Source organism: Cotesia glomerata, linkage group LG2, assembly GCF_020080835.1.
Source record: "Cotesia glomerata isolate CgM1 linkage group LG2, MPM_Cglom_v2.3, whole genome shotgun sequence".
Classification (NCBI taxonomy): domain Eukaryota; kingdom Metazoa; phylum Arthropoda; class Insecta; order Hymenoptera; family Braconidae; genus Cotesia; species Cotesia glomerata.
In genome coordinates this window covers 13,532,318-13,546,176 of record NC_058159.1, presented here as the reverse complement: position 1 = coordinate 13,546,176, position 13,859 = coordinate 13,532,318, and the positions used below count along the sequence as shown (strand labels likewise).

The 13,859-nt window shown below is 34.5% G+C and overlaps 1 protein-coding gene across 1 annotated transcript in view; it reads right to left on the bottom strand.

Annotated features, from left to right (window-relative positions):
- The window catches only part of LOC123259244 (pleckstrin homology domain-containing family F member 1 homolog), a 132,049-nt gene that overhangs the window by 48,984 nt on the left and 69,206 nt on the right, over nt 1-13,859 (bottom strand). Inside the window, exons 3-4 of the mRNA XM_044719585.1 lie at nt 5,336-5,473; nt 5,199-5,262 (exon numbers count right to left, since the gene is read on the bottom strand). Of these exons, the coding sequence (XP_044575520.1) occupies nt 5,199-5,262; nt 5,336-5,473 (202 nt within the window). The remainder of the gene's footprint in view (nt 1-5,198; nt 5,263-5,335; nt 5,474-13,859) is intronic.

The window sequence follows — 13,859 nt, the reverse complement described above, 5'->3', positions numbered from 1 at the left end:
CGAAACATGGAGGCGTTCTCCTTGAAATGGCTCGAAAGACCGAAGACAGCAAGGCTTTCACCGATGCAGTAAAGTCATCCACTGCAAACATCGGCACGGTCAAGACGCTAACACCAACAACAACGTTCGAGATCCTCGATTGGGATGAAATCTCTACCGAGAGCGAAATCCGTGAAGCACTCAAACGTGAATTCACTAACAGCCTGGAGGTCAAACGGATGAATTTGATAAAACCCACACTACGAGGTAATCGGGCAGCCTTCTGCGAAGTAGAAGAGGCCAGTGCGATTAAGGCCCTTGACAAGGCCCGTATAATGATCGGTTGGGTGAACTGTCGTATACGCCCAGTTACAAAAGTAACACGCTGTTTTAAATGTCTTGGTTTTGGACACCAAACACGTCAGTGTGCGGGACCAGACAAAAGCAGGTGCTGCTACAAATGTGGCGGAGAGAACTACAAGGCCGTAAACTGCACGGAGAAACCAAAATGCTTCCTTTGTGCTCCGGACAAAGATGCCCAGGATGGTCTATGCCATATTTCTGGCACTGGAGCTTGCAAGGCATTCCGCACAGCACTTGCAGAAGCCACGAGAGGGCAGAAATGACACGCATACTACAAGGCAACCTGAATAGGTGCGCCTTGGCGCAAAACCTGCTGCGCCAGCGTGTCTTCGAAGATAAAACCGACGTCTGCTTTATCTGCGAGCAATATCTAAACATCGAAGGTAAAACATGGTTCGCAGACGAAACTGGCACGGCAGCAATTTGGATTGTGAACACAAAGAACGTTACCGTCAACAAAAGCGGAAGTGGAGCAGGTTTTGTCTGGATTCAAACCCCCATCCCCACAACCTACTTCATGAGCGTCTATCTCTCACCTAACGAAGGGATTAGTGTGTTCCGACAGAAACTGGCAAATGTAGAAGATGCGGTCACTAAGTTTGACGGCGAAGTCATCGTAGCCGGAGACTTCAACGCTAAATCGGCTGAATGGGGCGCTGCTTTCTCCGATACCAGAGATAACGAGGTCGCTGACGTCGCGGCTAGACTCGACCTCAGTGCTGAATAGTGCTGAACACCGAGAGCACCACGACCTTTAGAAGGCCAGGGTACCAAGAATCCATTCTTGAAATTTCGTTGGCGACTCCAAGGACTGCCAACATGAACGAAGACGTTTTTGAGCTTTTCGAGCTCAACAATACAATTTATGTTATTTTGAGCTCTCCAATCTCGAAGAGCTATTCTATGCTTTTGAGCTCTTCGAGCTCAAAAGTCTAATAGAACTTTCATCAAACACTATTCCTAAAATTTTCAAACTGCGATAATAATTAAATAATAACGTAATATAAGATATAAAGTATGGTTGAAGAAAAAAAAGGTCTACAAAATTAATAAAATTTTGCAACCTTAAAATATCGTTCTACTTACGGTAAACATTCTCGGAAGTCTGGCGACTCTACTAAGTCTGTGGATATAAAAAGATAAGTTTTTCGTTACCCTTTGAATTTCACGTTTTTAACTATACTAATCTTGAAAGAGTGATCGTCGAGGCTGAGCAGAAGTTAATTCTAATAAATTTTCATGTCTTAACGTTATTATTATTGGGTTATATATTTATTGATTTAAGATCTTACTAGACTTGATGTGCGCGTGCGTGATTGTAAGTACCGAATTACATATATTTTTAGGCTTATGATATATTTGACCAATGACATTACGAATAAGTTGGATTCACATATATTTAATCTCAATTTGATATTGGGATTTGTTCGTCGGCTGCGCGATTACAGCATACAGTAACTGAGATTACTTATTTTCTTTGATTTTTCTTATAAAAAAAAAAAAAATTAAGAAAACGGTTGACCCTGAACGCCATCCCTGCAACCTCCCGCTAATTCCATACCTGAACGCTTGAAATTGCACTTATAACGTTTTTGAGCTCTTGGAGCTCAAAAATACAATTTATGTATCATTTTGATCTCTCCGAGCTCAAAGAGATAGCTTTTCTATGCTCTTGAGCTCTTCGAGCTCAAAAATCTGATAGGAGTTTGGTAAGACAGCATTTTTTAAATTTTCAAACCGCAATAACTTTTGAATGAACCAACTGACTTTTACGTGGTTGGCGGCATTCGACGCAGTTTTTAAAGCCTCATGAAAAATCTTACAATTCAAATTAATTGAACTAGGAATTTCGGAGTAATTCCGAATAAACACTTTCTTCGGTTTTCTTTCGTTCACGATATCTCTCGAACGAATCAACCGATTTTGATGGAACTGGCAGCGATCAACGTGGTTTTTCAAGCTTAAGAGCTGAATAGTTTTTAGAATCGATCAGTGAAGCCATTTAAAAGTTATTCGAAAAAAAACCACATTTGAAAAAAATTTTTTTTGTTGTTTTTTTGAGATTTCTCAAAATCTACGGGTCCGAATCAGTCCAAATTATATTCAAAATCTAAGTTTCGCCTAGCCCTTTCGAATGGTGCCAATCGCGATAAAATCGGTCAAACCGTTCAAAAGTTATAGGAGGGTTTCACACACACACACACTCACACACACACACTCACACACACACATACACATACAGACATAGTGACACCTTCGTGAGAGTAGTCAGGGAAACTTCCTAGGATCTCAGAACGCCGAGATCTGATGAAAACTCGATTTTTGCAAAACAGAGTAAAACTAATAACTTCCCGATTTTTGAAAATTTTCAATTCTCTTAGCGAGAAGTTAAAAAGTTTACACTCTAAGTTGTCAAAAAGTTCGATCCATACAGAAATTTACGTACCCCTAGTAGAAATGAAATCAAGTTTTTAGCCAGTAACTGGCCAGTTTTACTAGACTTAAACCAGTAACTGGCCAGTGTAATATCCAGTTTCTGTCTAGTAACTGGCCAGTTTTACTAGAGATCTAACAAAACATTATGGCGGCTTTAGTGAAACTGTCAGTTTCGAATTCTGAGGTTATTAGGCGTTATTAAAATTGTGAAATAAATTCAAAATAATGTTTAATAAACGATATGATACAAAAAAGTTTCATTTATGTGTACATTATAAAATAGATAACATCATTAGTCTGATAGACTAATAATAAATCTAACAATAGAATAAGAAAATAATTATTTTGAATTGGAGATTTGTTTTTAATGCCCACAGTCGCAATTTATATATTGTGTCATTTTTTTTCACTGTATCCATTTTGAAATATATACTGGAAATTATTTACACGTTAATAAACACTAATTTTGATTGATTTATACTGTTTTTTAATAATAATAATTACAATAATGATGCGTACAGGTCAACAAAAAAAAATAAACAAACATACACACACTAGTAAAGATACACTGTCGGTGTAACTAATGTTTATGACTTAGTTGTAGGTGGCGCGATTTCAAGTTTTTACTCGATATCACTGGCCAGTTACTGGTTTATATCCAGTGAAAACTCGATTATTTCTACTAGGGACAGAACGATTTTTACGATAGAAAAATCATTATTTTTTTTACTTGGCATAATGAAAACGGCAATGATACCAAAAGAAACGGGTCAGAAAATTTGTAGTTGCTAAGTTTTGAAATGGGAGAGCCGTAATGACTGTCTGATGCACTGATATATGATGCAGTTTTGGGACTTTAAAATTGATGTTCGTTCAAGACTCATGTCTGTATCGGTCAAGATTCCTGGGTACCAGATACAGAATGCTCTAGTGAGATAGATTTCGTTGGATAGATTGCTCTTTACAATCTAATAACGATAGTTGATTTCGGCAGCCTTTATAAAGGGCGCCGGAATCACGAAGGTAGGAAAGAATGTGTTGATAAAATAGTAAGTAACTGAAAAATTTGGTAATATACGAAAACAGGATAAGAAAATGAGATCATATAGTAGTTTCCGGGTGACGTTATTCAATTATTTAAACAGCTACCGAAATTCAAAGAATTTTAGATCGTAAGCAAACTCAAGTGTCCAAGAATGACACGATTATTCCGGAAAAACGTACGGCATAAGCAGATCAAATAAATGTGAATGATGAAATCATCAAAGATGTTTTTTACTGCTGGTAAAAACAAGACTACATACAGCTAAGAAAAATAGAGTATAATATAAAATACATATATAAAATATAAATGAGCAGGCTAGTAATGTTGAAAGAAAATTATTAATATTTTAAATTAAGAAGCAACCCACAAAAAAATTTTGAATTTTAGCAGACGTTACACCAACAACGTCGATATTGTGATATGCGCCTTAATTTTAGGTACAGTCGGCTACCATTTGAAGCGCTCAGATCACCGAAAAAACGGTGTCTCGGAGATTCTTACCCTCACGTCTGTTGTTCAGGCAGACTAAGCACTTAGATTGCTCGGTTAACAAGACCCCTCTACTTTATAAAATACATCTTTAAAGTGCAGTTCATCTAAGTTTTTGTTATTGCCTACATTACTTGCTGATGGACACCAAAATCTAAAGATAATTCAAAGTTTACATATATCAATACATACTAATATGCTTAATGTTAACTTGTAATATCAATAATATTTATAATTATCAAAATTCTCAGTTATTTCTTCTCTCGTCATACATCCGCAGGTTTCATTACGAAAAATTTCGTTTGATACGTTATTTGTAAAGTAAGGAATGCGGTACACTTGAATTTGCGAAACTCGCTTATACTTGGTCTGTATAATGACGTACTCGATCCCATAGCAGATGCATCATAACCTTAAGCTCGTATCACAAATTCATGTGTATCTAAATCTCTTATTTTACATATATTTATGCGAAAATAACTATTGTCCGACTTGTTAGTATTTATTCATGCATCTCAAAATCATCTAGATTGTTTCACTTTGTAATATAGTCCACTCGATGGTTCAAAGAATTTTTTCTCATCAAGTGAACAAATAATGGGGAACCGCGCGATAGCTACATCACCCATTTTGATCTTATCTTTATTTTTCATTAAAATTATAAATATAAGTAGTACAGAGCTAAAATATAAATAATACTGTAGTACACAAAGGTAAAATTAATTTCAGGATGTTTCTAATCTTTCATATTGGTACATTCAGCACTATTCAAACGAACCTGTATATTTGAGTACAAAATAGCGATTTAGATATACGTAAAAATGAAAAATTTCTTCCCGAACAATTTTTTTTTGTTGAAAATATTGAAATACTGTTCAGTACTTACGAGCATCATCTGCCAAGGACTCTAATTTAACCTCTTCTAAAGGTATAATATGCTGTTTGTTGTACTAAAATTAACAAGAAAATTAATTAAATAGATTACGTGAATTAATAAATTTAAAAGTATAGTCATAAACTTACTTTTTTTTTATTGATTACAATATTTCCATAGACCAAGATATCGTTGAAAAGAAAAAATTGCCGTGGTTTAGATTTCTTTCGGCACATTTTTATCAATACCCCCTCACCGACCAGAACTCTTCCAGGTACAGCTAGAGACTATAAAGAAAATATAAAATATATGAGTATGTGTTTAAAAAAGACAACATTTATAATTTTCTGCAAAAAGGAATGGAAAATTTTAAAAAACTGAATTCTGATTAAAATATCAACTGAAAAGAATTCAAATGAATTTGAAAAGAATTGAGTCTATGTATCACGTATGAATGTCTACGTGTGAGGTATTCCATACCCAATCAACCACTTTTGACCTCGACCCTTTTCGATTTCGCTGAAATTTTTTCATCTTTTTCTACCCTATAAAAAAACTTGTTTCAGAATTTTTTCAAATTTTTTTACCCAACCCAAGAAAAGTTATGAATTTTTGAAAGAAATGCCTTTTTTATTTTCAAATAGCTATAAATTTTTCAAAAAATAACTTATTGGGACTTTTTTTTTTTTTAATTTTTATATTAAAATATATTTTTCAGAAGAAAATACGAAAAATTTTAAGATCATAAACTCCACCAAATTTCGTCTCTTTTGAGAAAAACCGTTATCTCCCCGAAGTCCAACATTTTTTATTTTTTTAACTTTCCGCTAAGAAAATCGAAGATTTTCAAAAATCGAGAAGTTATTGTTTTCACCCCGTTTTACGAAAATCGAGTTTTCATCGAATCTCGACGTTTCGAGGTCCTAGGAAGCTTCCCTAACTATTCCCGCGATGGTGTCTGTATGTATGTATGTATGTATGTATGTATGCTAAGGTAATTATTTTCATTCCACTTGACCAACGTGGAACGAAGCGATAACATTTTGTTAATTTAATGCTTGCTAGGCCGAATTAACTTGTGATAATTTCTAATGCTGATTTGCGGTTACAGGCGTTATAAATATCCAGAGAGCGAGTGATGGTGACCAGAGTTTTGCCACCAAATCGAGACTACCTTACTAAGGGAGAATTAAGATCAGTACCCGAAGACGAGGAGTTGCAGATCACCGAGGGAGTGCAAATAAAATTATAAAAACTCCAGGTACAAATAACGAGTTAATTATCTCTCGGGTCTGCGGCATCAGCCAGGCCATCATGTCGGCTTAAGGTCACCGCCATTTCGTGCTCGGTCACAATCGTTAAATTTAAGTATTAAAATTAATGAAAATTATAAAACAGTTAATTAATAATACCAGGACTTGTTTCGGGTTATTGATTAATTTGTTTACGGAAAATAATTTGTCTTTGTCATTACTTATTTTACACATAGGCCTGTCTGGGTTAAAAATACCAGGAATTGAATTCGGGTTATTTATTCCAGATTCTTATGTCATGTGTAAAATTTATTTATTGAGAATCGTTGGACAATAGTTTGGCTTAAGCCAGTACAAATGAAATTGAGTAAACCGCTAAATTAAAATTATTTAAGAGAAAAATTTATTCTACACTAAAATTATTTTAATAAATTATTTGGCGCATTATTTAATATTTGTTATAATTTAAATAAAACTAGAGTCAGGAAATAATCATTAAAATTAATATATTGTTAATTTCAATTATTTAGTAAAAAGATTAGAGAATAAAACATTTGTAAATTTCGTTCAAAAAATTAAATTAGTGAGTTGTGCAACAAAGACGCAAGACCGAGAGAGAGAGTCAGCCATCTTGTCCCGTGCGAGAACGCCGAGTAGAGGACACTCAAGGTCGAGACTAAAGTTTTAGTTCGTTTCAAAATAAAATCTATCGGTTTACAACGAAATAATCTTTTGTCATAATTTAACGTTTGCGATGAAAATAAAATTTAGTAAAATTTACCGCTGATAAATGGACTAAATAAAATGACTCAGAATTAAATAAAATGATTTGGATTAAATAAAATAATTCAGGTAAAATTCAAGTTTACTCAATTATCGAAATTTATTTAATTTTCACTAAAATAAAGAATAAAATTTATTTAACAAATTCTCGGACATAATGAATGGATTTAATCCTCGATAATTTGGAATTTTAATTTGGTTAATTATTGTTGTAGTAATTGAAGATACGGTAGTAATTTAGGAAATATGAATTTATAGTTTGTAATTAGGAAAATGATAATTAGAAGTTAAGAAATATTAATTAGGGAAATAATATTTTGGAAAATTATTCATAAATTGGAATTCAAGCGTAATTATTATTGGAAATTAAAAATACTCCTCTGGCTTCGGGGTAGTTCTCTTAGAGTAGCGTGGTTTCGGGGACAGCGTGCACTGTGTGGACAGCGTGTGTAGTCATGTCAGAGGCTAGCTCAGTGACGTGAGGGTCAATGAGACCGCGTGAACTAAGCTAGAGTAGTGTTAGGGTCCAGGGGACGGCGCGAAGTAAGAGTAACGTGAGAGTCCAGTAGACATCGGATACTACAGTCACGTGAGGGTCTAGCTGAACAGCGCGAAATATACCGAATGAGAGTGGGGCGTGAGTGTGAAATTGTTCTATGAAATTTTATATATTGTTATTTTGGCCATTATTTCAATTCAAAAAGGGATTCGATAAATAAATAATTTTGCTAAACGAATTTCTGTGTTTAAATTTTGGTTCTTTTCAGCAATCTCTCACGACCCTGACCTTTCACTCCATATTCTGGTCCAGTTTCTGGATACTGAGTCCAAAAATCCAGTGGCGTCCTTAAAAAGTAAAAAGGGAGACCAAGGGAAACAAAACACCCCGTTTCAGTGTGTGTGTGTGTGTGTGTGTGTGTGTGTGTGTGTGTGTGTGTGTGTGTGTGTGTGTGTGTGTGTGTGTGTGTGTGTGTGTGTGTGTGTAAAAGTATGTAAGTATGTAAACCACTTATAACTTTTGAACGACTAAACCGATTGGAACCTACTAAACGGCGTTCTAAAGAGTTCTCTCAAACTTAGATTTTCTGTGAATTTGAACTGATTTGGATCGATGGATTTTGAGAAATTGCAAAAAAACTAAGAAAAAAATTTTTTTTGAAGGTCGTTTTTTGAAATAACTTTTAAACGGCTTTATCGTTTAACTCCAAAATATAATCAGCTCTTGTAACGGAGTATACGGGGCCTTCTTTACCCAGAGGTCTCCAATCCGCGTGAGTTAGTTATCGACTGATCCCCCAGAGCGCTGTGCTCCGAAGTACTCGCGCCTCTAGCTATAAGTTAGTAAGTCCCTGAGAGGGAAACGTCGGCGAGGAGAGTGAGTGGGGAAGACGGAACGAAGAAAGAAACGTACCGACAAAGCTCAGAAGATTCATTGTGACCGAACAGTCAAATCTAACGGTCGCACAAAAGTCAACAAACATCAAAGCACAGGTAATTATTTTTATTTCGCTCAAGATACAGTGGAACGAAGCGATACAAATCAATTAATTTATTGCTTGCTAGGCCTTCTGCCAGCTTGCGTAAATTGATTTTAATTAGTGATAATTTCTAATGCTTATTTGCGGTTACAGATTTTGTAAAGTATTCGAGGAACGAGTGACGGTGACCTGGGTCTCGCCGCCAAGTAGATTCATTCACCAAGGAGGGACTTGTACCAGCAACGACGACAAGAAGTTGTATCTCCTCGAGGGCGTTCATTAGCGTCATAAAGAAAAACTCCAGGTACAAATAAAATGTCTCAATAATCTCTTGGTGATGCGGTATCAGCCAGGCATTGAAGTCGGCTGAAGGTCATCGCCATTTCACGTTCGGTCACAATTATTAGTTTAAGTATTATATCGTAGAATTTACTTGATTATTATATTGAAATTGATTTATTAGAATTTACTTGGAATATTATTTGGGATATTATTTAAAGTATTATTTAAAATATTGTTTAGAATATTCTTTAGGAGGTTATTAAGAATTTATTTAAAATAAAATTCAGAATGAAATTAAGAAAAGTCCAGAATAAAATTAAAAATGAAGTTAAAAGCAAGCCAGGAATAATTACTAAATAATTAATTAACAAAACCAGGAATTATTTCGGATTGTTAATTAACTACGTAGGCAGAGTTTGGACTGACTTTACCAGGAATAATTTCGGTTGGTCATTTCATGACTTCGGTGCCATGTAGAACAAAATGTCGTTGATAATCGAGTTGGTCGGATTTATTTAATTAATTGCTTAAAATAAAATCAGTAAAATGTTTTAGAGGAACTTTAGTAAAAATCATTTGAAGTAAAATTTATTAAATTCGGGAAAGTAATTTATAATAAAATTTAATTGTTTAAAATAAAATCATTTGCAATAAATTTAGAATCAGTCAAAATTGCTAGAAAATTGTTCGTGTAAATTTGTTAATTAAAAGTAGGAAATAAAACTTGTAAAAATTCGTCAGAGAAAAAATTACACCAAAAACTTGCGACAGAGACGCAAGACCGAGCGAGAGCGTCAGCCATCTTGTCCCGCGTGAAGCGCTGGGTAGAGGACACTCAAGGTCGAGACTAAAATCTTACTGTGTTGCTAGGCAGAATATAATCCTCAAATAAAATAAAATAAATGCTAAGTTTTTTGTGCAACACAATAGAACGTAAAATAAAATAATGTAGAGAAAATGAAACTCGATTATTGAATGACAAGTAAAACAGTTTAGTAAAAATTAATTACATAAAATCAATTGATGAATTTTAGTTGATAACAAATTAAGTTCTTAATTAAATAAAATAATCTGGACACAAATTAGAAATATTCGGAGAACAACTAAATAAATAATTGATAAATTCTGGTAAAATAAATTATCCAAAGTAAAATAATTTAACACAACTTATAAAATAAATTAAGTAAATTCAATAAGAATAAAATTTCGTAAATCTCGGATTTAACCAACACGTTGTTGGCAGATTATTAAGACCTCTGTCATTAGATTTTAATCTATTAATTCAAGATACGAAGACCTCTTGTAATTAAATATTTATTGTTGTATTATTAAGACCACGGCAATAAATTAGTTAATGATTTTAATTTGAAATTTGGAATTGAATTAGGATTTATGAAACAAGTTAGGAACTCGGATTTAACAAATTAATGAATTGAATAAATAGATCTAGGTATTAAATCGGATTTCATTTAATTTCGGGGAATTAAATTTTGTTAATTTGAAAATAAATTTCTAAAATCCGAAGTAAAATTTAGTGGGTTTGGAAATAATTGTGTGGGTGAGTTTAGTGTTAAGTATTGTAGTGTTGCCTAGGGATTCATGGTATCCTCCTCTGCTTCCTGGGCACACTTAGAGTCTTTTGCATAGACGCCCGGGTCGGGGGTGCAATAGGCATAAGTATTTTAAATAAATATTGTGGGTGTGTGTGGAATAGAATATATTATTGCAGTGTACCCTAGGGATTCATGGTATCCTCCTCTGCTTCCTGGGCGCACTTAGAAGCCGTTGTATAGACGCCGGATTTGGGGGTACAACGGTAGTAAGATAGAAACCGCGGTATAGACGCTCCATATGAGGGTACTGTTCGGGAATAGACACTATGATAGAAACCGTGATAGGACGCTCCATAAGAGGATATCATCGGGATTAGTTTCATTTAATTATTTTGTAAGGGGTTTTATTGTGTATTAAGGGTTGGTTAAATAAAATGGATTGTAAAAATGAATTTCTTGTTATAATTTCTGTTTCCTTCCTGACAATCTCTTACGACCCTGAGTGTTCACTCCATGTTCTGGGCCAGTTTCTGGATACTGTGGGAAAAATCCAGTGGCGCCTTAAATAAATTAAGAGGCGACCAAGAGAGCGGTGGAACCCCGTTTCACTCTTAACCTTGAAAAACCACGTCGATTGCCGCAAATCCGGTCAAAATCGGTTGATTCGTTTGAGAGATATCGTGAACGAAAGAAAACCGAAAAAAGTGTTTTTTTCACATAACTTCGATATTTCTTTTCGGATCGTTTTTGATGACAGAATAATTTTTAGAGCTCAAAAATCCGCGTCAATCGCCGTCAAGAACGTAAATATCGATTGATTGGTTCGAGAGATATCGTCGACGAAATATTTGGAAACAAGTGTTTTCTTAACATAACTCCGACATTTTTTGGATTAACTTTTAAACGGATTTACCGGTCAATTTCAGAAACTCATCAGCTATTAACATAGAAAAATTACGTCGATTGCCGTCAAGCCGGTCAAAATTGGTCAATTCGTTCAAGAGATATCGTGAACGAAAGAAAACCCAAAAAAGTTTTTTTTCGGAATTACTCCGAATTTCCTTGTTTTATCAATTCAAACTTGAAAATTGCGGTTTGAAAATTTAAAAAATATTATTTTATAAAACTTCTATCAGACTTTTGAGCTCGAAGAGCTCAAAAGCATAAAAAAGCTATCCCTTTGAGCTTTTTCGAGTCGAGTCGTACCTATACGATAGACCATAAACGTGTGTGTGTGCAGAGTAGAGTCATGCATGTATTGTACTATACAATTACATCTATATCTGTTGAGAGAGAGCGTGGGCGTACGAAATCAGATGACTATATCTATATACTAGCTGTTACCCGCCCGCTCCGCTGGGCGCTTTATAGAATTGTATTTTTAGATTTAGACTTAAAATTTAATTGGAGTATTGTTTTGACTTGCACAGAATCCAAATTCCATCAAATTGGCCTGTATCTTTTATCCATGTGATTATTCTAGCTAAAATTCATTGTAACTTTTAATGTGCAATCACTATTACATTCCCGTGGCTTTCTTCCAAAAATGAATAATTATTGACACGAAGAAAAAAAAATTTGAAATGAGCATTGATAGTTTTAGTTAAAGTAATTGCAGGTCTCATAAGTGAAGTTAAAATCTGCCTAGCTTAAATTGCAATGAATTTAGCCGTTAAATAAAACTCCTATGAGGGGGAAGAATTTCGTAAGATCCTATTCAAGAAAATTTCTACATTATAAACAAAATGTTTCAACAAAACTTCAAGTCCATAGAAGCTTTTGTTTGGAAATGAGAAATTCTCATTGTTAACGCCCCCACAATCCCTTTTGGGATTAGAATTCGAGAAAATCCATTCTCAGCTAAACTTGACATAGTAGACGAAGATTCCTACCAAATTTAGAATCTGCAGAAGTTATAGTTTGGAAATTAAAATTTTAGATTTTGACACTTACCCCCGCAATCCCTATCGGAAGTAGAATTTTTTGGAATCCTTTTTGAGATGATCTCCCTATGACAAATAAAAGATTCCTACCTAATTTCGAGTTTGTAGAAGTTACAGTTTGGAAATGGAAATTTGAAATTCTAACACCCACCTCCGCAATCCCTGTCAGAAGTAGAATTTATTGAAATCCGTTTTGAGATGATCTCTACATGACAAATAAAAGATTCCTACCAAATTTACAGCTTTCAGAAGCTATATTTTGGAAATTAAGATTTTTTTGTCAACACCTACCCCCGCAATCCTTATTGGAGGTGATTCGTCGTAAAATCCGCTCTTAGATTATTTATACATCACACATAGAAGATTCTTACCGAATTTGGAGTCTATCAGTGCTGTATTTTACAAACGGGAAATTTTCATTATCAACGCCCCCGCAATCTCTTTTGAGGTTGAAATTTGATAAAATTCATTCTTAGTTGAACTGGACATCATACATAAAGATTCTCACCGAATTTGAAGTCTGTAGAAGTTACAGAAAATGAAAATTTTAGATTTTAAAACTCACCTCCACAATTCCTATCAGAAGTAGACTTTATTGAAATCAATTTTGAGGTGATCTCTACATTGAGAAATAAAAGATTCCTACCAAATTTAGAGTTTTTAGAAGCTATATTTTGGAAATTAAGATTTTTTATTGTTAACACCCACCCCCACGATCATTGTTGGAGTTGATTCGTGGTAAAATCCATTCTTAGATCATTTCTATATTACATATAGCAGACTTCTATTAAATTTGGAGTTTATCGGAGCTATAGCTTGGAAATTAAAAATTTTAATTGTTAACACCCACCCCGCAAACTCCTATGAGCTATCTTAAAACTCGTTCGTATATTATTTCTACATCTCTTACAGAAAATTCCTACCCAATTGGAGTCTGTAGAAGCTATAGCTTGAAAATTAAAAATTTTCATTGTTAATAACCACCCCCGCGACCCCCTGTGGAGTGAAATATCGTAAAATTCATTTATAAATTATTTTTACACTACTTACAGAAGATTCCTGCCAAATTTGGAGTCGATAGGAGCTATAGTTTAAAAACGGGAATTTTTCATTGTTGACACCCCCGCAACCCCCCTTGTAGGTGGAATTTCGTAAATTCCGTTCTTAGCTGACCTCTACTCGGCAAAAGGAATATTCCTACCGAATTTCAAGTCTCTAGGTCTTATAGTTCCAGAGATATCGTGATGAGTGACTATATCTATAGAAAGTCTCCTATATATATATAGATTAGCTCTAGCTTCAACGAGAATTTTCTCGAACAATTTCGGGACCCATCGTAGGCAACAAGTTGCGACGGATGCGCAGAACGGTATAACGCCGA